Source organism: Vanessa cardui, chromosome 8 (genome assembly GCF_905220365.1).
Source record: "Vanessa cardui chromosome 8, ilVanCard2.1, whole genome shotgun sequence".
NCBI classification, from domain to species: Eukaryota; Metazoa; Arthropoda; class Insecta; order Lepidoptera; family Nymphalidae; genus Vanessa; species Vanessa cardui.
The window spans coordinates 10,096,014-10,123,943 of NC_061130.1; the positions used below are offsets into that span (position 1 = coordinate 10,096,014).

At 30.1% G+C, this 27,930-nt stretch overlaps 1 protein-coding gene across 1 annotated transcript; it reads right to left on the bottom strand.

Moving 5' to 3' along the window:
• Nucleotides 1-485: 485 nt before the first annotated feature.
• LOC124532070 (progestin and adipoQ receptor family member 3) lies at nucleotides 486-25,687 on the bottom strand. Its single transcript, XM_047106708.1, has 7 exons — nucleotides 25,368-25,687; nucleotides 24,890-25,113; nucleotides 21,476-21,632; nucleotides 13,376-13,528; nucleotides 4,996-5,184; nucleotides 3,100-3,168; nucleotides 486-1,333 (listed from the first exon to the last, which is right to left on the bottom strand). Exons 1-7 carry the CDS (start codon nucleotides 25,437-25,439, stop codon nucleotides 1,169-1,171), a joined length of 1,029 nt encoding a protein of 342 aa, XP_046962664.1. The 5' UTR covers nucleotides 25,440-25,687; the 3' UTR covers nucleotides 486-1,168.
• Nucleotides 25,688-27,930: the final 2,243 nt, after the last annotated feature.

The following is a 27,930-nucleotide window of genomic DNA, read 5'->3' on the forward strand; positions in this document are numbered from 1 at the left end:
TTTAAAAAAAAAAAGAAATAATCAATGTGCTTTTACTTCACGTATACTATCATTTAAAGAAAAAAAAAATACAGACGAATTGATAACATCCTCCTTTTTGAGGTCGATTGAAAAAGGTTTTATTTATATTTTGTGTCATTTGAAAATAACAACAACAACAACAAGGAATGTTTGTTTTTAAGATAATTTGAAGTAAATTGAACCCATTTTTTTAACTACCATGAATGAAAAGATGAGAAAAGACTACATGGTATGGAGTCTCATTCTTTCTATATGCAGACATAAATAAAAATCCTGTCCTTAATATTTTGTGACTGTGACTTTCTAAAAGAGAAATAAATTTACAGTTACGATTTACACTTCGATAAATTTTATCAACAGATACTTAAAATAGATTCATTAAAATGAGTTTTAGGATAAAAAGTATATAACCTTATTTATTAGATTATAATTTTGTATTTATTCAAAGGAATGTTTTAGATTATTTTCGTAGTATTTGAAATTTAATATAATATCAATGTATTTTAATCAACTTAAATATCAAAAATCACATATAAATTGAGATTTTAGTGAAAAATTATAATAACATGAAACAAAATAAAATTGCCATAAAACGTATTGTGTTTAAATGCCAATATTTTTCACCACTCCCATTAAATTCTAATATTCTCAATCAAAAATTAGTTTAAAATCAAAGAGCAAGAATTTTGCATTACCAATTCAATTCAAGAATATTGAAAATTAAGATTTTTTTTCTAGTATTCATTATTAAAGGAACGTAAATGATTATTAAACGTTATTTTGTCGTTTGTTGTACCCAAAGTGTTGGAGTTTGGTGAGATTAGTAGTTTAAATAACAAGATTGGACTAATTTCGAGCATATGCCTGCTACTTGTAGCATTGGTGAATTATTTGTACACAAAATAAATTAATTTGACAAGCGGCTATCTCCAAATATAAGAGATAATTCTGTCTAACTATTAAAATATTTCGTATACCAAATCAGCACCATTGCATACCAAGAATTTTTTTCTAGAACATTAACACACGCTATTTTTCCGAATTGACATGTGATCACAAATACAATGCTAGTTGCAGACTCATAAGGCCATTCATACATCTAACACTATTTTATAATAATTACCCTGAATTTAATATTAAAGCTCTCCTAGAATATTCTCATTGTGTTCGCACAGCCGTGGTTCATTCTATACTGGACATATATCATAGCAGAGTTATGCCAGTAGTACAGAGCTCCTAGAACTAAAACGTGCCACCACTGATGAGAGTGACCTATGTAGTCAACCTTACCCGGAAACCAACGTTCTGGAATCTGGAAATATAAAATTTCATTAAGTGTTTATTACACTTATTAATGGGTACAATATTTCTACGAAACTGTAACTATCGAGTGTAAAAGAAATATGTTTCCGTCACTCGGCTGGGGTGGTATTATGTACCAACTCTTTTTACTGTTCAGTACCGTTGACAAAACAATGTAAATTCATCCTAATAGGCTATTTGACTGATTTTTAAAATCCATTTTATATTATTTAGTAGAGGTTAAGGAACCCAGTAAAAGATTGATTAGACAGATTGATTTTTTTATTTCTTGTACATATTTGCCGAAAAATATCATATTAAAAATTCCATATTTAAATAACGCGCGAAAACGCTACTTGGACAATATGGCGCTTCAATGGGGTCGGTGACGTCACTTTGCTGTATTTTAATCTGTGGCACATACAGTAAAAAAGCAAGGTTTACAAGAAAGTGACTTCATCATAAGCCCGGCCAATCAGGAGCGTTTTGTGTCAAGTGACAAACGTTTGAAAAAATGCATTTTTATTTATTGATTTTTGAATAAATTAAGTTATATTTTCAAGTTTCGATGGTAAATAACCATTTTTAAACTTATAATATACACTGATTACAATAATTCACAATTTATTTTTCGCATTGTCAAATAGCCTATTGATCAAATAGATAAAACCATCAATCAAACTCACTGTAGCGTGTTCATAAAAATATAGGTAGGATTGGTGTTCTGGGAGACTGATTCAAGGTAACCTAATCTGTAGTACACTTGAGTTCATCGTTTAGGTTTTAAAGGTGAGATAAAATCGCTGTATGTAAAAACTTCATACAAAGACGTACAATAGCAATATAACAAAAGCTTTATTATAGGTATTCTGGTTTCCTTGGTTGAATAATAAACATTTTTACTCAAATTAATTGTAGGTAGTTCAGAATATATCGACATTTATACATTAAATGTTGTGTATGCATTTAAGTTACAGTAATATACAAAAAAAAAATAGTTGTATTATTTAATAATTAATAATGTTTGAGTATGTACTCTAGTTGGTAAGCCTTATGCAACAAATAGTAAAAAAATAATACAATAATATCCCAATTGTCAAAGTAATATTAAAGTCACGCACACACAGCTATTTTTATATAGTGTCGTCAAGATTAGTGAGTCCAACCGGATTCAGAACGAGTTGGTAATAGAGAAAAAAATTAACTATTTATCTGTTCATTACTTAAGGTATAACCTCCTCTGATCCGTAATCGTGACGTAATAAAATAAATAAATAAAAATAAAAAGCCTTTTATTTCTTGCACAGTGCTGCTTTTAGTACAATTTTGGAAAAAAGAAAGATTAAGAAAAATAAAGTTAATACTTATATAATAATATTAAGAAAAAGATAGTTAATTATTACTAGTTTTTACAATCTTTAGTTTTTTTTTCGTGTAACAATATACACCCTCATTCAGTTACAGTAACAGCCTATAATATTCCCACTGCCTGACTAAGGCCTCCTCTTTCTTTGAGAAAGTTTGGAGCTTATTCCGCACTATTGCTCGAATGCGGGTTGGTGGATAAAAGTGTGGCAGAAATTCGTTGAAATTAGGCACATGCATTCCTCACAATATTTTCCTTCACCTTTGAGCATAAGATGAATTATAAACACAAATTAAGCGAAAGAGAATCTAGCTGTGCCTGCCTGGGTCTGAAACCGCAATCATCGGTTAAGATGTTATAAGCATGGGCCACCAGTTATAATTATGTTTATACCTAAATTTTATAATTACCTTAAAGGCGTATATAGCGAACGCTGTACCGCTGATCACATACATCCCGATCACTCTTGGGAAGAATATCTGAAACAATAAATAATAATTACTAAACAACACTACTTGACTTCGATGCATTTATATAATTACGTAAACAAAACATAATCTCACTTATAATCATTATAAAAGGGTGAGATTATTTTACTTATAAAAAAAACTATAAATCAAAAAATCAAAATCAAAATAAACTTTATTCAAGTGGGCTTTTACAAGCACTTTTGAAACGTCATTTAACAATTAAGTGAAGCTACCACCGGTTCGGAAAGTAGATTCTACCGAGAAGAACCGGCAAGAAACTCAGTAGTTACTCTTTATCAACATTTAAAAAATACAATCATATTAGTTAAATACAATATATGTATGTAATGTATGTGATAGAATACGAATGTTCTATCTGAGAAAAATTTAAAATGGCGATGCACAGCCTGTACCGTTGGGCCTAACGGGATGATATTATGCACAAGAATTCCCGTATAGAACGAAATAACCTATTTCTTAGCGCAAACCTAAGCATAATGAAAAAGGACAAAACCGGTGTCCTAAGGATATTAAATGAGGTATGAAAGTTTGCATAAACATTTTACATATTAATCTGGACATACTTTATTAAGAACGTCAGCGATGAGTAAAAATTTATTTAAATAAAAGACAAACCAAATATGATACACTTCGATAGTCACGTTTTATTTTCACAGTTTTCAAGGTTTATTTTATATAATTAACAAAGGTGTTTATATAAACATAAACAATTAAACATATATAGCGTCAGCAGAAATGTGAAAATATCAACTGTCGTTCACAGTCTGATGACAGAAGAATGGACAGCGTATTCTTAGTAGTAGGATCCATTCTATGCTTTGGGTACGGAACTCTAAAAAATCATTATGTACTACTGATGGGTGAAGCTAAGTTGGTAATATGTAAGTACACAATTTGTCACGTTATTCCAGACAAGCCATAAAATATATTAAAAATTATGATTAAAAAAATAATTAGAAAAGAACTGTATAATAAATAATTAGCGTAATTAAAATTACACGTAAAATTATTCCGTAATTGCACAGCTTCCTTGTAAACGTAGAAGGACATCTTGGTAATACAATGTTGTAAAAATCAACGTAGTAATGTTACTTGTCAGAATTTAAATAATTCTAGAATTAAATAATAGGAACGGTTATTATCTATGGATTACAATTTCAAATTTGGAATACCTAAGAAATTACAAAGGAATTTATATACTCCGGGATTTTTACTGTGATTTTTTTACTATACCAATAAGGCAGTATATAATTATAATTAAACTATAAAAAATTACAGAAAAATGCTCGAAACCTCTTGTTACCAAGTTAGAGTAAATAACTAATAAAATTTGTCCATACCATATTTAGTTCTTTAAATATAAATAAAAGATTAAGACGATTTGTTTGCATATTTAAACATAATTAAATTTAACCACAACAAATGATAAAATTTTTAATTATCTATTTATCTAAGCGGCCATTTTGAAGATTACATTTTGTTCGACAGCATTGAAGAGTCATTAAAATTACATATCAATGCGTCGAGTGATTTCAAATTCGGTTGCAATATTTGACACACATACCTACTGGCAACATTATTCGTGATAACGAGGTTAAACTAGCTCAACAAAATGGCCATATTTCACACCTTTTGCGTCCTTATTCTGATTCAAAAACAATTAGATTTAGAATAACCATATTAACCAGGGGATATTTGTACAAATTAAGAAATAAACTATGGAATTCGAATTATCCTGCCAATAATATCATTTTACAAATAATTAAACAAACAAATGTCTTTTTAAGGCTGTATATATTGGGAAGGCTGGCTTACCTGCACCATTGGGTTATCGAAACCTCCCATAACATAGGTCCAGTGTAACGTCGGCAGCACGCCATAGGCCGCCCAACCTATGAAGACGCACATCTTCACCATGTATGGAACCTGCAGCCTCGGCGTCTGAAGCACCATTGCTACCACAAATATCAGCGTCACTGATAGCATGTAGAAGGTTTTCAGCTCCTGGAAATACACAACATAAGGAATATAAATAATGGAAATCAATTGAAAAAATACATCACATAAAAATAAGCAAAACAAGATAATTTAAGTTAAATTTATACTTTTTTTTATTATTATAGTTTTGAACAGTGCAAATAAAATAAATTCTCATATTGTTGAATTGAGTTGTTTGCCATGAAGTTTTTACTGATTTAATTACGTAATATAAACATTATTGCTGTGTTGTCGTCGTTGTCGTAAAATTCGAATTACACGTGAATATGAATTAATATTAAAGGATAGATACTATGATCATTATAGACAAATCCAGGCTCATGGAATTGTTCACTACATAATGACGTGAAATTAATAAAAAAAGCTATGAATACGTTCAGCAAGTCGAGACAAGTGTTCGTATTAAAACCTTTTTTTTTGCAAAAAACATTTCAGTATTTCTCATAATGTCTTATTTTCAACCGACTTCAAAAAGGAGGAGGTTATCAATTCGTCTGTATTTTTTTTTATCAACCGATATTCAAAAATAGCAAATTAGAAGAGTAGAAAAAAACTAATTCGAAATTTAAAATTCATAAATCCAGATATTTAAAATCATAATTTTATAGAACTAGAAGTTTTTTTAAGTATAATAATTAATAGTCGCTAAAGTTATTCAATAATAAATCACTTATTAGATCACCTTGAATTTAATTTCCGTATAAGTTGACCTGCACTGGAAATCGATAAGGATGCCGAGGACTACGTGAATGTTCATAGTCCAGCATCGATTTTGTCGATATAATTTTTTATCATCGATGTTATCGAAATAATTAGAGTTGATAAAAAAAATAACTGGGTTACTCTTCATGTAAAAAAAAAAATATTTACTAATAAGAAATATTTGTATGTGTTATACATACCCATACCTATACTTGAACGATACAATGTTCAGAAACGGATATCTTAAATAATGAGACAAAAGCTTTTCATAATAAAAATTGCACTAAATCGCTTCTAAGTGCAAAATGTCGTATCTCAGATATCGGAGCAATTAGAAACCGCGCATTCGTAATGTAAAGTCGATGCATTATTATTTACTGTGTGGCGGTAGAATTTCGACAAAAATAGACAAAAAAATAAATATTAAACTAATAGATAAATATAAAATACTACATATTGAATATTTGACGACCTCCGTGGAAGAGTGGTGTGTACACCGGTTTTCATGGGTACGCCACTTTGAGGTCCTGGGTTCGATTCCCGGCTGAGTCGATGTAGATTATCATTAGTTTTCTACGTTGTCTTGGGTCTGGGTGTTTGTGGTACCGTCGTTACTTCTTATTTTCCATAACACAAGTGCTTTAGTTACTTACATTGGGATCAGAGTAATGTATGTGAAGTTGTCTCATATTTATTTATTATTTATTTATTGAAAAACATAAGTCAATTATCAGTTTTATGTCCTACTTTAAAGTATGAAATAATTGACTAATGTAATCGTTTCAAGTGTTTCATTCATTAAACGTCGTAAGTGAATACTATATTTACTTAAGACATTTAAGCACAAAGAAGCGACATAACAAGATAATTTGTAAATAAAAAATATGAACGTTTTAAATAACATGATTGCAATCTATATTTATAAGGATGTGAAGATTGACTCGATTCAAGTGACCAATTCAGAGAAGACTACAATGGCCCATACGACGACACGACCAACAACAGTTAGGTGATTTGAATTACACTGAATCGAGAACGCATTGAAGCTATTCTTTTAAAAACATTTTTATATTATTTATACAATAATACAAATGCACGTATTTCGCTAATTAAATGCTATTCACTATAAAATTAAGTATTATTTTTATACTATACACGTATAATGAATATAATTTTTAAATTTCCTTGTTACATTATTTTTGTAGTGTAATTTAATGTATTAAAAATACTGTTTGTACACAGATGGATCACATACATATAAACTAAGAGTTAAGTATCCAAATTAACACTTCTGAATAATTATAAATTAAATTTAAACCAAAAGATGCAACGCGTTTCGGAGAAGTATTATAAAACTGAAGTCCGTTTGAACGTGCTAATTTCAGGTACTACTGGTATGTTTTGAAAAAATCTTTTAATGTTAAATATCATGGAAGGTTTTAGGCTATATACCAACAAGCTAGAAACATAATCATGTATGATAGAATTTTTTTATATAGCCAAGTGATTTCGGGACAAGGAAAAAGTATTTTTATACTAGAAGTGAAACTTCGTAGTCAATCGAAATGTTACAATTTAAGGGCCAAAATAAACATTTCTTAGAAGATGCAACATTCCACTACTTCTTCCAAGATGGCGACTGGGGGACAAGGGCGGCAAACCCACAAACATAAGCTAACAATATAACATAAGTTCAACATATATACGAGAGAAAAAATCTTGTTTTGAGAATCGTAACAGAAAATGTATTAACGAAGTATGTGTTCCGACCAATAAGTATATAAAAAATATAACAATAAATTCAGCTTGAGAAATAAAATTAAAATATATTCGAGTTTTCGGCTAGAATATTTTAATAAATCCATTGTGTGCGAAGCTTCTCATCCATAAAAAAAAACAAGTGTTAAGACATCACGAAGGTCAATGACGTTGTGGTAACGCAACGTAGATACGAGTCAGTACGTTGCTAAACAATCGGTCAGTTGGAATTTTAAATGGGAGCGATAGTTTACCAATACGTTATTACAATTCCAATCAGCATATTGTGTATTACTAAAATACATAAAAAACTGTATGTGTCGTGTACTTTACTCCAAGTAAATTATACACAGTATACCATTAGTTAGACTAAGTGTAAAGTAAGTTTTAGTATGTATTTGTTGAGTTTATTTAATTAAATTACAGATAATAAATTATCGTGAAGGAGACGCCTTCGTCACTGGTTAGATCTGTAGTGTATTCCAAAGAATTCGAATTAAAGCTATATCATTGGTTGAAATATTGAATGGTATTCTTTATGGATACGCGAAAAATAGCATATAGGTAACTTTGGTTGTACAATTGAAGCAGTTAAGTGGAAAAGTGTTATTATATATAAGGATATATTAATCGGGAACTGTTTGAAGTTCACGATACAGCCAAACTAAGTATAAGAGAATTTATCGCGTGGATTACGTTTTAAGGTTTGTTTATCTTCATTCCTTCTTTGATCGGAATTCAATAAACAATTGGTTAGCAATTTTTCATAGTTGATTTTAACTCTTTTACATTTATTCTTTACAATTTAGAAAAAGGAAGCTCTTATAAACTTATTAAGCGACTTCAAAAAAAGGAGTGTTCTCAATTCGACGTGATTATTAAATAATACGTGTTTAAATTAAATTATTATATTATTTTTAGTGATCACTTTGAAGTCGGTGTTACTTTTTAGAAAAAAAAATTATAATAGAATGTCAATTCCTCTATCAAGTTAGAGGTGACTTGTGTTTGTTGTATATGTATTTTTGTAGTTCTTACTGGAGTAAAATTTTACGCAATAAGACGACAATAAATATATGTACATATGTACAAGTATGTTCGGTAAATAATCGATAGCACGGCAAGTATGTACTTACAGAGCTGATAGGATTGTTTACCTCCACATACACTCTACATCATCAAGCTCTGCACGATCTAAATGAAAGTTTTCTTATTAGCCGCGAATACCTGCGTTTTCAAATGTATTAATCGCTTTCTGAATTTTTCTTTACACTGAATTTCATTTCCTTTAAACTGAATTTCTTTGGCAATCTAAATTTTTTTATTAATAAATATTAAAAATCATATGAAATAATAAACGTTTCGACTTAATTATGTATAAGTACATATAATTATTTAACTGAGAATGATATTTCAAAGTAGTTTAAGGTCAGTTTATTGTTGAAATTTTGGAACAACGGTAAATTACTAGCGAAGCTCTTCTATGTACAGATAAGATAAAAATAAAGCTGAGACGAAATTATAGGAGAGATTTGCCTTTCACTCGCAACCATAACTTTTACTTGCGTGCTAACTGCGTGTAACTGGTGACACCAATGATATACAATATTAAGTATTACGTTGAGGTATCATTTAAAATTCGAATGGTTTTTTGGAAACATAAAGACCAACCGAACGATTATTGCGCCGCTAAATGGGAAGGACTGGCCATAGATATTAGAATTACAGAACTGTCCAAACTTCTTCTTTAAAATGTTATTATTTAATAGCAATCACCCAAATGTTAGATTAAGTCTAACAAATCAGAAAATCTCGCAAATTTAATTTCGTCTATTCTATGTTCAAAATTATACGTATTAAGGCCCGTAAGCTTAAAATGGGGTTGCCATATCAAATATAACAGTATCGAAAACGCAATAAGCAATTATTACACATAGGTGTTTAAAAATACGTATTATTCTTTACCTACTCTTGTTTACTATTGTTTGTTCACGTAATAATATAAGAATAATTTGTGTGTAAATGTTATGCGTAATAATTCCGTTCATTACAAATAACTAAGACACGAGAGACTTGATAATTAAATTAGGCAGTATAAAGTATCTGTTATATAACATGGCATACGAATGTTCTTCGTAATACTATACCATACGGTTTTCAACCTACATATTTGTACCATCGTTGGCACAAGTATCGTGCATCTTGTTCTTATATAATTAACTAAAAAGAGATAGAAAAATCATCAAGTTTGATCCAATATATGAACGTAGAAACTACATAATTGCACCATATCAGAGAAGTCGGCTACGCTCCGCTTACATGCAACGTCGATTCGCATAATATGACAAATTTAAATAAATTTCTATAATGTACAAAGAATATATCAAGATATTTTTATAGGAAAACACGGGTAGATGTGACTAGTTTTAATTACACGATTTCATGTTTAGCCGAAAACATCTATAACACGCTAAATATATAGCTACGCAAATTTAGTCTCAAAATATACAATGTTTTAAGAAAAGAGCAGATTTATATAGATATAAGCTAAATATCATAATTGTATGACTATGTTTAAGAACAGTTTTATTATATTTATCCGTAAAATTTGTTATCTTGACTTGTATCTTTGAAATATATTATAAAAATGATTACGATGCAATTGAATATTTGGAAACTATAATTACCTTTTAAATACATAAATCGAGTTCGATTATTCAATAAAAGTGTATGTATATAGATGTGTGTGCTGCAACGTAAGTATAAATGTAGGAACGTTACAGATTTTTTTTATTTTCTTTATATTGGATTAGAAAATTTGAAAAATAAAACAGCCAAACATTACATTTGCATGTAATGCCATCAAATGGAAAGTTGTTAATGTGGTCAGACCAAATTGGATAAGCATGAAAAATAAATTATTTCTCATTTTATATAGTTTACCTACTAGCATTAAAATAATGTCGGTCATGCAGCATTGCATGCATTTTTACATGCAATTATTGTCGTTCGTAGTACTACGACAGACGTGACACGTCACTGATATTTGCATACAAGTTTTAATACAATCTAGTGACTGATACTCGTACAAATATTATTCAAAATAATAGTCCAAGATTTTTAGATATCCGCTCTGCATAAAATCCTTCTACGTGATTTTTCGATTGGATTATGTCGGAGGATGCCCCCCAAGCAATGATATTATATTATACAAAAAGGTTAAGGTAATAAAATATCATTGCCCCCAAGTATAAAACCGAGTTTCTGTCGCCCGAAACCCCGAGCGTTAGCCGCCATCTTGGAAAACGTTTTTTTTGCATATATCTCTGAAACGGTAAGTTTTACGTTAAAAACCGAAAAAATCTTTTTTGTAGAGAACAAAATTTCCCACCTTTTTCATACCAAACTTTTCCTCCTATTGTTGATATTTTCCGATATCACACAATCACGTAGAAGGATTTTATGCAGAGCGGACCGATTTTTGGTGCTAAAATTCCTGGACTACAATGAAACATTCATTTTTACATAACCAGCGAAACTAGGTAGACGTCGCCCTACCTGTATATGATCCGTACCGAATGTCATGGCCCATTTAAACGACATTGAAAACTGTGATGCAGAGCCTTTTGCCAGCGAATCACACATAAGTGGATATAATAAAAATCTTTTCCATAAAAATCATAAATCATCTTATACATCGACATTTTTTTTATGTATAAAGTTTAGTCTAGCCAGTCCCGACTTCGCACGAAAGAATATACATAAACCGCTAATGTCATAATCAGTGGCGTAAATAGGGCAGTGCTACCTGTGCCCAGACACAGAGCGTAAACTCTCGGGGGCGCAAGAATAGACAGACTGGGCAGTACTATTGTTTTAAGGTTTTGCTCTTGTTAAGATTCCGCTGAGCCCATCGTACTCGATTCTAATACAAACGTACTTATATGCTAGTATCATTAAAATATACATCGCGCTCATTTGTTTAGCAGCGTACGAGTGTATTTGTGTTTAGTGTTTATCGTTAATGGGTAACGCATTTGCAGTAGTGAACCCACGTTTTAATTAGGGCGCAGTTATAGAAGCTCGCACAGGGCGCAGAAGATCTATTTACGGCACTGGTCATAATGATACGTGAAGTCAAATCAAATTACTATTTATTGTAAACCAATAAAAACATACTCAAGTTACGTTTCAGAATCATGCAAAAGAAGCGGCCTATATAATTATCATATTTCCGCCAGTTTACACAAAACCATAATGAATTATACGCCAAAACCTTCCTCACGAATCACTCCGTCAATTAGTGAATACCATATAACAAATCCACTCAGAGGAAAGACTTATATAGTGATATCATAAAGACATAAACAATTCCATTCTCATTTTAGAAACCTGTTATATTAAAATGAAATTACAACGGTTCTTCGAGCAGATTCAACTGATAATAAACCGCAAGAAAAATGTATAAAATAAATGTAATGCCCTTCTTAATTACATGAATGTATACTAAAGTACTTAACAATAAAACACTTAATATGCTTGCGTTAATATGTGTGTCACGTTTGCTTGTGTGTAACACGCAACATTCTATAGGATACAATTATTAACACATTATCCATCATCAATACTGGTAGTAAGTTCATTTAAATCTTCATTTGTTATTTAATGATGCGTTCTAATTTATTAAATTTAATATTTACTAGAATGTTATCGGTGAGTCTTATTGTGATATTATTTTCAGATTTTAATATAAATCGTAAAAATTAAAAAACATAAATGACAACTGACAACATTGCCAAATATTAGATTGCAGTCTTTATATTTATTATGCTGTTTTTTATTTAATTTACAATACCCCCAGGCTCGCAGATGCCCGTACCTTTTTTTAACATTCTATTTTTAAAATTTTGGCGTTTTATATTTTATACTAAACATCAGCAGAACTTCGCTGGATTTCATTCGTCTTCTTGGGAGACGTGGCTCACACTGACATTTTTTTTTAAATAATATATACATAATCCTACTACTATAATAAAGGCGAAAGTTTGTATGTATGGATGTATGGATGTTTGTTACTCTTTCACGTAAAAACTACTGAATGGATTTGAATGAAACTTTACCACAATATAGCTTATACATCAGAATAACACATAGGCTACAATTTTTGAGGTTTCTAATGTGAGGTCGTAAAAAAACACATTTTTTGCGCTTACATTGCAAACGCTGACTGAATCCTACAAGATAGATCAAAACAATGTACTACAGTATTGTACAACTTAAAAAGGTCTACAAAAAAGTCACTGATGGTATATATATATATGTGTATATGGTATATGTTTATCTCTTAGGAATAACCCACAATAACCATTTTTTATCCTTTACTTTGTACGAGAAATAATGACTTATTTACGAAGCGATTTTAAGCGATTACTAGACTAGACGGGACGAACCTGAAGTCCACGCGAACGAAGTCGCGGGCAAAAGCTAGTCTATAATAAATAATATATAATAAAAAGATGTAGCAGTATTTGCGTAATTCTTATTACATTTTTTATGCTAATAAATTCAATAATTCAGCCAGCGATACAAGACCTGCTTTTGGCAACAATTGCTTTTTGGCAGTAAAATAAAGATCAATACTATCGTATTGACCGAGGCGTACTAGACCGATTTCGGCTTTAGTTTTAGTTCTCGCTCTATCAGCTTTAGTGATAATTGGAATAAAATAAATACTCACATGATGGCACCAAAACGCGTAGTACACGCCCGACGTATATATTGCCAGCAAAGAGAGCGCTATACCAAAGAGATCGTACATGAGGAATGTGTTGTAATCTTGTTCGGATCGACAGGAGAATGTGTGGTACAGTGCCGATAGCGCCATGCATATCTGGAATAAAAAGATATTATAATAATACACAGGACATAATATGTGTTACATATTCATAGAACGAACTTAGTATTTAAATAATAAGGTGACACAAAGTTTAAAATTAATGAACCTAGTTTGTTGGTATTATATATTCGTATTATACTGGCTATCGATTCTAAAGTCTACAAATTAAGATAAAATGTTAAGTTAAGATTAAAATGTTAAATTTTAATAATATCATCGCATTATAAAAAACAATGTTTTTATTTTTAGCATAAGCTACGTCATACTGTATACTAATAAATGTATACTTTTTAATAAGCATCAAGGAAACGAAACACTTTTGTTGTCAGACGTCACGATTTGTTTTTCACCTTGCTTTATTGCTCGTAATTTTGCTATGAACCGGTTATACGACTCGGTAGACGGTATCATATATAATAATTACTTTATAAAAAATATTGAAATATTAATTCTCTCAAATACCTTAAATACTGGATAAATTTGTTTTCACATTAATTAAACGTTTTGTTTTTTTTTCAGTCAATAAAACAAAACAATTGAATTTATAATGAAGTCGAGCAACTTTTCATAAATATAATAATGTTATAAATGAATACTAATAAATAATAAAGTATGTTATTCAACACAAGATTATATAGATAATAAAAAAGCGTTAAGCTAATATTTGTTTATTCTCAGGCTATATATATATATATATTGTATTGCTATAACTGATGATAGCTTTACTTAATATAGTACTGTAAAATAACGTTGCAAATGTAAAGTGGAGAATAATCTTTTTTTTTCGCAATTATTTTAAAGATTCATAATTAAATAAAAACATAATATAGTTATAAAAACAAAAAAGCTAATAAAAAGGTTTGAACACACAAAATGGTTAAGTAAGAGCGTCAGAATCAGAAAGGAAAAATTTGCCGCAGTGACTTGAGCGAGTAACTACATATTTTTACATATCAAACGGAACTTAATATGGTAAAGTAGGAAATAATTAATTTCCCATCACAATTCAAAGGTCAACGGAACGGATACAATAACAAGACGCGAATGTCAAGAATATTTCATCAGTTCATGCACCTCAGACCAAATTGAGGAAAATATACGAGTGTTATATTTATAAATTTTCATATAACTGTACTTTTTATCAAAATGTACTCTATTTCTTGGTGTTAGGGCTTTGTGCAAGCCCGTCGAGGTATGTACCACCCACTCATCAGTTATTCTACCGCCAAATAACAGTACTCAGTATTGTTGTGTTCCGGTTTGAAGGGTGAGTGAGCCAGTGTAACTGCAGGCACAAGGGACATAACAACTTAGTGCCCAAGGTTGATGGCACATTGACGATGTAAGGAATAGTTAATATTTCTTACAGCGTCATTGTCTATGGGTGATGGTGACCACTTACCATCAGGTGGCCCATCTGCTCGTCCACCAAAGTATACCATAAAAAAATATATATATTTCAGCGTGAGCAATACAAGCCTATCGTGTGAGCACTCGAATCGGCTTTTTAACACTAAACTTCAAAGAATAAGTGGCTTGAAATATAGTTTCTTCCGAGAAGAACCGGAAAAAACTTATACAATCAAGTTGTATAGGTAAATAAATCAACGAACGCTAAATCCACTTTTTATCAACTATTAAAACATGGCGCCGAAATTTTGCTGCCATGAGTTATAATTGAGGACAATGATGTCCTTATTGGCGATTGTGGCCACTGCGGCCTCATAGAATACTGGCTTACAGCGCAAGAGTTAATATATAGTAACACACACATCCATGCAAATCATTACCGTTCAATGGTATGAACAAGTTGCCTATTGGTCGGATTCGTCCGTTCCGTCGAAGACAGGCTTGAATAGAACAAGGCCGAAGAAAATTGCATTATCTGTGTACCACGTGCCTAAAGGCCTAATGACCTCATCATTTTTTTTAATAAATATTCGATCATATCCTTTTACAAACGAAGATTCCAGAACATGCCAAATCAATGTCATTTGTTTTTGAGCTATAACTAGTGCTAATAACTAGTCTTATTTATCTATCTACTAGCGACCCGCCCGACTTAACATACGAGAAATTTTATATAAGAAAAAATTATAACTGGGCGATTGACACAAAATCTTCAAGACCAAATATATTTTTTATACCTGTATGTATACATATAATAATAAGATATAATGTTTTCAGAAAATAACATGTAAATGTCTTTAATAAGACAGTGTCTTGTTTCAACACTTGTCATACGACTACGTCTTAAAGGGCAAAACGTGAATGAGTGCGTACAAGTTTGCACTTAGGAATGTGGACATATGTTATGTAACAACATCACATAATCGTGTAATGTTGTAGCTAAGGTCAAAGCATATAAGTATATTTAAGATACGTATGATAGAAATTAAAAAGTTATTTTATTATTGACAAAAATATGTATTTATATAGCTCCCTGTTTCAATTCTAAAATCATAAATCAGCCGGATATACCTCGACACGATTAAATTAGACGTGTATTATATATCATGGCCGTGATCAACATTTTTTTTAAATTATATGTAGTTCAAAATAAACCACAAATTGTACGACAAGTGCATAATAACCGAGCTATTCCTCTCAGATTTCGCACGTCACTGATACGTCAGCTCGACGCTCGTACAATGCCATCTCCTCAGACTGTCTCAGTGACTGTCAGGTTTCTACTGACCGTTATAACTCATAGCTTTCACTGTCAATAGGGCCCCTTGAGTTGTTCGAGACTCAGGTGCAAAAGATTCACTTTTCTCCGTCTTTTAAGAACATTCTTTTATTTTTCTAGCTGTCAAAAAACTCGTTCAAACCATTACTGATGTAGTATCATCAATAAAGATTTTAGTTTTTTTTTAAATAATTGACAGCTGGCGATCTTGTAATATTGATTAGCACCAAATTAAAGCCTAGTTTGAAGAGTAAAAGGTAGTAAGTAAGAATATTTCCGTAAGTATTTTTAAAGGGTATTAAACTTATATCTTATGTAAGGTGTTATTGTATGGGAACAAAAAATATTCTTCTCGTACAATAAGTGAATGTCAATTTATTGGTGACGGCACGCGATGCTTGTTAAGAAAATTTGCTTAGCGCTTACTTGTGCAATATAACTTAGGATGTGGGTACTAGCTTCACTATACAGTTACCGCTAATGTACACATTAGCCGAAGAACAAAAATATATATTTCTGCATGCGAACATAAAATGTAAGTATGGACATATTAATGTGTACTTTATTTATTAAAATAGAAATTAATTATGATAAAGCATTTTAACGTAAATATAATATTTATATACATATTATGAAGATTTAAAATTTATTAGCGTGATATGATGACGAGAAAGCTGGCATTTCTCTGTTTATTTAACTGTGAATTAAACTGTGAATATTTCATTCTTATTACTATAATAAGTACTTCAAAATGTTCCACTAAACTAAATAAAATTTATATATTATTCGCGGTATATTTTAGGTATTTTCGTTACAACTATTAGTATTCTCAAACAATTAAAATATTCGTAAGTAGGAATATTAGAAGAAACTTTTTAGGTTGAGCGTTTTGAAAGTTAATTTCTCGATTATCAGAGTGTATGCTACTTAGTCTCAATCGTAGGCTATTTAAAAATAAAAGAGAAAAAAGATATTTAAAATTAGAACTTAAAACCGACTAAGCGATATGGAAATTTATTGACCTTGTCTCATAATTTATGTTTATAAATGTTACGAATCTTCTATAAACCTATCAGTTAATAACAAAATAATAAGTAGCGGTTTATCTTAAGTTCTATTAATATTGAAATAGCGTGATGGCCAAGTGGTTAGAACGCGTGCATCTTAACCGATGATTGCGGGTTCAAATCCAGGCAAGCACCGCTAATTCATGTGCTTAATTTGTCTTCATAATTCATCTCGTGCTCAGCGGTGAAGTAAAACATCGTGAGGAAACCTGCATGTGACAAATTTCATAGAAATTCTGCCACATGTGTATTTCACCAACCCGCATTGGAACTGCGTGGTGGAATATGTACCAAAAACCTTCTCCTCAAAGGAAGAGGGGGCCTTTAGCCCAGCAATGGGAATTTACAGGCTGTTGTTATTATTATTATTGAATGTTGTCGGTACACTATAATCAAGCTTTGCGAACAAAACAAACTTAAACGTGATCACGATATATACATTAGTTTCAAATATTATATCTACAATAGGGACCGACGGACGAAGTAAAAAATCTAAAATAAAATTTAGTAGTATGTTTTTGTTGTAAGTAATTATTAATTTTCTACATTTTTGGTGTTTACAGAATTCCCACTCCAAGCTATAGATTTATTTAAATCTTTTTAACTGACTTTTAAAAGTATTCATAAATAAAGTTTCTTTACATTTTATTATTAAACGTTTACTGTGGTACGATAAATCGTTTTAATCGGGCACAAACAAGCCTACTATATAAAGTAAATCATTATTCTTAAATATGTTTATTTACTCATAATTCTTTATGGTCATTCTTTATTCGTAAGTACTTATTTTATCTGGCCAATTATGATCTCAACCTTGACAGAATAATATTACGTAAAGTTTCTATTTAATAATATTTAAATTATCTTTTCAATGCGGAAATATTGTAATACGTTAACATAACATACATTAATCAAATGTAATGTTGATTCTTTCGTCACGTTTGTACGTGAATAAAGGTCAATTTGTAGTTCAAATAATTGCAAGATTTTCAGAAAATTTAATTAAAAACACATATCTTCAGTTAGATGCTCATGAGAAGTGTTTTTAGAAGACATTGTTACAAAATATATTATTAAGGTATATATGACCTCGGTGAGCTTGTGTCAGCGTTTTCTTTAATGTGTAAAAAATATATGGACCTGCATATTAACTATTACCTTCATTGAAGATATTTTTTGCGATCATTACGCAAAGTTATTTCAAAATACCTTCAGCAATCATTATATAAAAATACGTGCAAGTAGTACTGATAAGAAAATAATACAAAAAAATGATGGATTTTTTATATGAATAATACTAATACTAATTACTATTATGGATATAATTTGGACAAGTTGTATGAAATGGCACATTTCTATCTGCACTATCAGACTGATATTAATACTATTAAGAAAAACTATCATTTAGATCTTTTTTTTGTGCCAATTTTCAATCTTATCAGAAGTTCAGAGATTTATCAAAATGTCATCGAAGAATGACATAATTATTCAATGTCTGAACAGTTTAAAAATAAGTAATACAAATACACATATTTGGTTTTAGATTTTTACAAACACTCCTTGTAATGTTCACATATATACTTGTAAGATCGTTTTACATGTTACATATAAATATATATTATATTTAAATATCCACTCGCCGTGCACACACATCGTCTTCACCCGCGCCCAAATCATATATTTTATATTCCCGCGCTTTCCGCGATGTGTGTTACTCGAGGGGACAGATACATAAATACACAGATAATATATATATCCATATACAATATAAGTCCAATAATATTTATTATATTATAACAGATCTGTGTACACTATACTCCTAAACGCTGACTTAATAATATTTCCAAAGTGAACATTCAAACAATAAATTATTAAAACTAGTATATCATCTGAAACAAACTACAACTACATATAATGGCATTAAACACAATATGTTTGTAAACTAAAAACAACTCCGACACTTCTAATATTTGACAGATCTTTTTTTGCATATTTCTGAACGCGACTTTCACTTAAGTAAGGGGGAAAGCAAGTTGGACGAGACAAGGGTCTTGACTTTCGAGACGGTCGACCGATGGTGATAATTACACTGTAGATTTACATTTCGTGACTTGTTTATCAGCAGGTTATACACGATGTGAAGGTTATATGTATAACATAGTGAATGAATACTACACACAATGTGTATATGCCAATTTTCAAATTATTTACATATAAGATCGGATGGTATAGGCCCGTTTTCTTTTGATCCACTAATGTATATGTAGACTACGTACAACTCAATGTTTTGGCTATTAAATATTCTATATTCATTAATTCCGTGTAAAACAAAGATGACTAAATTTTTTTTTGTTAAAATAATATTAAAAAATACTGTTTTATTAAACAATAAATTAAATAATTAATCAATAAATTATAACACTTAAAAAACAAGATAAAACTCTTATAATAATTACTTAATTTTTATCGTTTATAATATAACATTCGGAGACATAAACAGCTCATATATAAGTACCCACATATATTGATACATTAAAATGTAAAAACAAATTGAACCCTAACTTTAAAATTACTGTAAATTACTGAGAGCTTTGAGACTTTTTGATACTAATCAATTAAATAATACAGAGGCTGAAATAATTATGTACACGAATAAATTCAATATTTCAGTTGAAATAGCAACACCTGAATTCTCGAGACATCTCGACATACTAACCTATGAAATTACATGAACTTGTGTGAATGATACTTTATTAATACACACAATTGAGGTTATAAGTTAGTCCAATTAAGAATGACACCAATAATTTGGCTGACGCAGCAAAATCAGGTTGCAATGTTACTTGACAGAATATTATTATTTACCTTAAGTAACAAAACAACTATACCAACTATTACCGTTAAAATAGAAAGGGACTGACTTTAATTTGAAGGGAAAAACTTCTCAATATAATACGATACATACCATTTACGTATTAAGAGACCTATACTTATTTTTCATTTATTTAAGTGTACGCTAGTTTCAATTCATACAAGGTATTTACATATTATTCGGAGTTCTTTACATAAGAACAATTTAAACAAGTTCCAGATCAAAACATCAAATGAAGATCAAAGTAGACATATTTACAACGGAGTCGAGATGGCCCAGTGGTCAGAACGCGTGCATCTTAACCGATGATTGCGGGTTCAAACACAGGCAAGCACCGCTGATTCATGTGCTTAATTTGTCTTTAGAATTCATCTCGTACTCGGCGGTGAAGGAAAACATCGTGAGGAAACCTGCATGTGACAAATTTCATAGAAATTCTGCCACATTTTTATTCCACCAACCCGCATTGGAACAGCGTGGTGGAATATGTTCCATACCTTCTCCAAGGGAGAGGAGGCCTTTAGCCCAGCAGTGGGAATTTACAGGCTGTCGTTGTCGTTGTTACAACGGTAATCGTAATCTGTATGGCTATGGTAATTAAGCCTTAAGCCTGAATAAAATCAAACTATTCTTTATTGAAGTAATCTTATAAAGGAATTGTAGTAAATGTAAAGCTACTACAGATTGGGAATATAGATTCTAGAAGTTTCGGGAAAATATTCAGTAGGACCTACTGAGTCTTTTGAAATAATAAATGTTCAAGATAATTTCAATCAAATGCAAATATATTCTACTTTACATTCAAGTAGTGTCTTAAAGAAATTAATTACGATTTTTTTAATCTATATCAATCTTATGTTCAGTAAAAATGTTTTTTTAACAAGTGATTTAAATATATAATTTGCAAAGTTAAAAATATCCGCGGAACTTAAAATAGAAACGATTGCCTTGCCCCAGGAAGTATTTATTGACTTTGCGCGGTCCGAGTCGAGATAATTTTGTCCAACCTGATGGATCTGTATCTTTCACATTCGCATTCGAATAGTCATAGTAGTAATAGTAGTAGTATTTAATATTACCACGGCGTCTTGTCATCAATTTTAATTGTTATGTATTTATAAGTTTCGCAGAAAATGACACAATTCGAATATACATTGTATTTTTATATTAGAAACATCTTTCATAATTAAACGGAATTTTAATACAGTATAAAAAATATAATTGACGTAATTTTTACTGGGATTAATATATGCATGTTTTGAACATCCATAGTTTATAAATAAAAAATATGATTAAAATAAAATAGTACTTACAAGAAAGCAAGAGAAGAGAATAGCAGCTACCGTCTTGTCGGTCATGGTGGCGTGGATATTTATAATGACGAGATCGTTTATCGTGAGGAACAGAAGTAAGAAGAATCCAAATATATGAGTCCATATGTTCATAGTTTCATTTGTCCACCAGAATATGCTGAAAATACACCATTATTAAGTCACAAATACACACTCATGTTACAATATTACAAAGGTTCATTAAACCTTAAACATCTACAACAAGTATTCACTCTTACATACACACATACATGTATACAATATACATATAGATTGATGTAACCTGATTGTAAAATTGACACTTCACTGTAGATTAAATTCAACAAATCATTGCAGAGGTTAGACTTCTTTAACATGGCTATTCAAGAATTAATACGTGTAGTTTATTCGGTAATATCGTCAGCCTGCTTAATCTTGTCAGCAGGCTTTAACAATAATGCTTTAAATTTTTCGATTTTAAATTATATCTATTTTGAAAATGTGTATAGTGTATATAGGTTCAAATAATATACTTTATTATATACTAGCTGTGGCTTTGCTCGCGTGAAAAAAAAGTTATAAATAACTTAATAAACTAATTTAAAATATTACGTTAGTTTAAGACCTCTTTGTAAAGAACATTGGTGGTTCATTCATGTCCATGCAGTCCATTGTAAAGATTTGACCTTGTGTTTTGTTAATTAACCTAAGCGCGAACTGTTTCCTTTTGAACTTAAAAGAAATACTACACTGTTCTCATCTATCCATTCATCATCAAGTGATAACTGTAGCCCCTATGACATTCCGATGGAGTGCCGTAACTATTAGTCTGGTGCCGTTGCATATTGTCATTGACATTGTTAGGTCTTAAATCACTCAGTAATATTATTGGCACGACAATCTTCCAACTTAAAAATGACGTATCTCAAGACTAATCTATATACGTGTGGTGTATTAGAAGATGTTTCACACTTGTTGTCGGCATGTGTCCGTAACCATAGTTTGAGAGAAAAACTAAAATGCGAACTTAATTTAAATTTATTTAATATTGGTGTTTTATTTCTATTCTTTGTAAGCCTTCCAGTATTTCAGCAATCAAAATATATATGTGCATTTGTTAGTAATTATCTTAAACTGATTCAGTCCTACCCTTTTTGTTTGTATTTAGCGTGTAAGCGATGGGGCCGACATATAAGCTGCATACAAAGGCCCCTTAAAAAAACAAAAATAAAAAAAAAAAACTATATACGAAATTTCAACTTCTATTTCAACACTTAGGGACAAAATATCCAAAAAAGCTTAAACAAATATCTATTCTTTTCTAACCAACAACAACAAAAAAACAACAGCCTGTAAATTTCTCACTGCTGAACTAAGGCCTCCCCACCCTCTGAGGAGAAGATTTGGAACATATTCCACCACGCTGTTCCAATCCGGGTTGGTTAAGAAGAGAAAACGTACAACGAATCCAAAGCGCTTTAGGTAATTCATATGATCCTCATATCTATATTAATCAGTCAATATATATGTCTCCTTTTTTTTATGCTTAGCTTTAGATCAATGTCTCGACAATCAAGAATAGAAAGGTATAAGTTGTGTTGAGACTGGCAAGAAAATTACCCAATTTTCAAGGGATGCCGCTGATAAAAAAATTCTACGACCTTTTTCACACATCTTGTAATACTATCCTATCAGAGGTATTTGTCATATAAGATAACAAGGATTCTAAGATTACAAAATGGAATAATAATGGGATCTATTTACACGCAAAATTGACTCAGCCATTCCTCTGCTTGTAACTTGCCTTTTTGTTGTTATCTTTAAAGCCAATAGAAAGTAACATCCTAGTTTTACTAACAAATCGACTGTTTATCGCAAACAAATCGAAACAAAATCGTTGCCGTTCAGCCGTTTTCATATAACTACCGTAAATACAAATATTCAAGAGTGGTTTGGTCAAAGTTGGAATCGGAATATATGTAATAGGAATCGTATCGTTACGGATAGAATGTTATTAAGGAGGAGTGGTCTACGATTCAGTTTTAAATAAGATTAATAAAAGAGGATAACCCACCATATTCGATTTTTAAATTGTTACATCATTACCTATGACTTTCAAATGACTACGATTTATTAACAAGCGACCGGCTCCGGCTTCGCACGGGTGCAATGCTGATACTAAATACCTACTAAATATACTACAGAATGTCTTACAACGTCCACGTTTTTCAGTCATTACACAATACCGCTTCATCTTACGACCACATTTTAGAAATTCAAATTATCTGTGTTTCTCAACTATACTGTGCATGTATTATAAGTACATATAAAACTTCCTCTTGAATCAATTTATCTATTAAAAAAAACGCATCAACATTCGTTATGATTTTTTTAAGATCGAAGCATCAGTCAGTTCCCACCCTTCTTTAACTAATAATTACTCTTTAAAATTATGGATACCTAATAAGAAATCTTATGCGCAGAGTCGTGTTTTTCTAGCTTCAGTAGCTGAAGGTTTAGTTTAGATGGCCCCCTGAACTACGGGGCCCTGGTGCGCTGCACCACCTGCCCTACGATAGCTGCGCACTGCTCAGCATACATTGGGACAAACAACGATAAGCGTCTTTGCTTTATACTATGTAATGATTTGCAATATAATTTTACAAGTCTATAAAAATCAGTATCAGTACGTCGGTTTCTACTACTACAAAATTAAGAACCTTAAAGCTAAGAATTGAATTAAAATGCTTATAGAATAACATGGTATTTCCATGAATAAATATAATGGCAGCTTAAGATTTAACAGATACAAATAACTATAGATTCGGGCTTCCCCTGCATGTTTACCATAAGTCTAGAGCTGTTAGTTACGATACCTTGTTGTTATTGCAATATAAAAAAACCCAAATAAACCATAAAAGGAGTGATTGTTTTTTATGAATGTTATGTATAGTAAAAAAAATATGTATACTAAATAGTGAGTTTAAATTTTTTATCGATTTAATATATTTCTTACACATACACTACATAAAATGTACTGCACACAATTTGTGCTGTTTTTATATCGCCAACTTCAAAAGTTCTATTTTTACAAAAGTACATATTTTTAAAGTATTTAAAGTGGGTATATCAATTGGCAGTAAAAATATACCTTGTTTCTATGATATATATATTAAATACTTCACATTCTACATGTACACTTTAAAAGACATTTTGTTTTAAAAAATATCTTTACATTTCAAAATTTATTACAAACCAAAATCAGTGTCTCTTATGCTATTCAATGAACACATTATTTTATTGTTACTTATTTAATGACTTTTAGATGTCAGGAAATTGTATCATAGCTGGACAATTGTAATTTTAAATATGTTTATTTATTAAAGCATTGAAATAAATTTGATTGAGATTATTTACCTTTCCCAGCACAGTCTGGTTGGCAGGAGTTTCCGGTAGCCATCTTTGATAAACGGATTATGTTGTAAATATTCAGGTGCTTCCTCGTACTTAAGCAATTTTCTATAATTGATATACTCAACATCTGCATCAGTGAGATTGTTATTGTCCTCCAATTTTTTACCACGCCTAAGTAATGTGTTCCCCTTGCAGTATTCCTTTTCTTGTTTACAATCATCTTCTAGCTTAAATATAATAATTACCTTAATCAGTTTTTGTTTTATAAAATCCAATAACATAAATTTAGGATGAGTTAGGATTGTTTCAAAAATTATGTTTATTTCTTATGTTAGCATTAATCTAAAATAAAAAAAGGGAAAATAGTACTATAATATTGTGTATTGGACTTTTTTTTGTTGTTGTGTTATTTTGTTATTAGATAAATAAAAAGTATCATAATTTGAAAAAAAAAACCTTATTACTTAATAATTTAGCTTACTTTCTCTATTGGCATAAATTGGACGGTTTCGGCTTGGCATTCACTAACTTTTCTTGTCATAGTTAAAGTCATGATTCCGAAATGTGATAAACAATATTAATCAAATATTTTTTTATATCTTCAATACCACGTATCACAGAAGCAAATTTAGAATTGAACTATGTAGCAACAACAATATATTCACAAAGTATGATCGAAATCAAAATACATAATATAACATTAAACAAATTTTATTTGATCAGGTATATCGTAATTATTCAAAAATGCTGTAACCAAACACAACCAACACACACGCGCTTTAAACCGAAACTACCAATTCAATTTATTCATAAAGGAATTGTCAAAGTTTGAAAGTTTGACCAAAACTTCAAAAGTCAAAAGCAAAAACCTTTCATTAGTGCTGCCAGATCAAAAAACCAGTTTGCTGACAGATACAAAAAGCAGAAACTTGAAAATTTTAGCTTTTATTCATTACCTATATAAGATGTTTATGTTCTTTAATAATTTCATTTCGCAACATTCAATTATTCAAAATATTACTTATCGTTAAAGTTAAAACATATTTTTTACCTTTACAAGGAGTTAACTTTTTTAATTTAATAAACTAATGATCTGACGAATCAGTATCTCGAGCTTCAAGAAGACTTAACTCCCTCGACAGAAACATAAAATATGACGTGATAACTACCAACTAAGAATGTGGCAATAGCTAAATATACCATTTCGCCTGTCCTGTCAAACTTCAAAATAAAAAACAATCATCATAGTCACTAAATTGACTCTAATGCAGAGGAAAACAGATAACATCGGTCTGACATTTTTTTTAGTGTTTCCAACTACGATACTATACTGAATACATATTTTGTAAAATAAAATTATAAGTTATTAATACAAATGTTTTAATAAAAAATTGTAGCACTCATTATATATCATATGGATAATAAAATATTATTTGTGAATAACTTTGTACTCTATAGCAAGTTTACTGCCAATTTGAATTTATATCGCGAAACTAAGTGATTTAAAAATATAGTTTACAGTAAATATTTTTCATATTTTAATACTAAATGTGGTAAATATTGAATATAATTATTAAAAATCATTAAACACTCAGTTTTCCTACCTTATTACTTAACAAATTTTATTTTTATTTACTAACAACTATACTGGAAAATAAAACAAGTGAATGTAAAGAACAATAAAATAAATAAATAAATGCAACATCTTCTAAAACCAGTACTTTAAAAAAAAAAGAATAGTACAATTTTTAAACAAATTCAGCTTGTTGATTGTAATGGATGGACTTTGTTTTTTATTTCATGAATCAGTAGCTTATTTAATTATCCGAATTATGTTACTTTCATTGTTACAAATTGTTAAAAATGTTATTTTTTTTTTGATATTCTATAAAATTGATTATATTTTCTATGATATATGTGTTTAGCTCTTCGTAAATCACGTTATCATACGCTCTTATTAAAAAGTTTCATTTTTAATGTTTTTGCTGTGCAGTAAGTCGTGTCGAGCCAAATCCGGAGAAATTACTGCCAAATAATACGAAATAAGGATAGGCACTTAGCTTTGCATGCTAATTACTGCCAAATAATACGAAATAAGGATAGGCACTTAGCTTTGCATGTTGTTATTAGGCTGGGTAACATAATTATTAATTATATATGTGTCTATCCCAAATTTATGTTGAAATTGACGCACCTGTAAAATGACTTGGATTTTTGTTTAAAAAATAAATGCAAACTATAGCGGAAATTACAATTTATAACTTATGGTATACATGTACTTATAGAATGTTTATTATATTATATTCTAAATAGTATTTGAAAAAGACCTATCAATTAACAAAATCTTGTACTGCTACTTAATGATATTTAAGAAAGATGAATGCCTTTCTACAATATTTTTTTAAAAATAGCTTAACACACATATTATATACATCATGTAAATGTTTTAATTTTTTTTATACAACAAACACCTTTTTGTTTTCAGTGCTCAAGTGCTTAACCTGGTAGTTACAATTTGTCCTCATATAATTTATTTTAGTCTTATGGGTTTTAAATTTTTATGTACACATTATTTTAATTATTCTTAATAACTCGTAATGATCACATGAATAAAAAATCTATATAAAAATAAAATAACTCTCTCATAATTGTCTATACCTTTTCATCCCAGGTAATAACGTTTTAATGAATTCCAATGTAAACACCTGAGAAAGTTTCAAATTGCAAAAATGTGCTTGAAAATAACCCTATCTGCCTACTTTGTTATCCAAAAATAGCGCCCAGAATTCTTAAATGTATAACGTCACATCCGAAATCAAACTGTATTGCCATAGAAAATAATTAATATTGATTTAAAATTTTATACGAATGTATTTTAAAATAAATACAAAAACTTAATTTTCATTTTATTTACTGTTATAATTAAATTACTAGTTTTTTTTATAATAAAGAATTAATTATTTCGTCCACCAATAGACTAAGCAACGCGTAATTCAATATCAAACGTATTTTTAAAAAAAGAGAAGTAATCATGAACGCTCTTT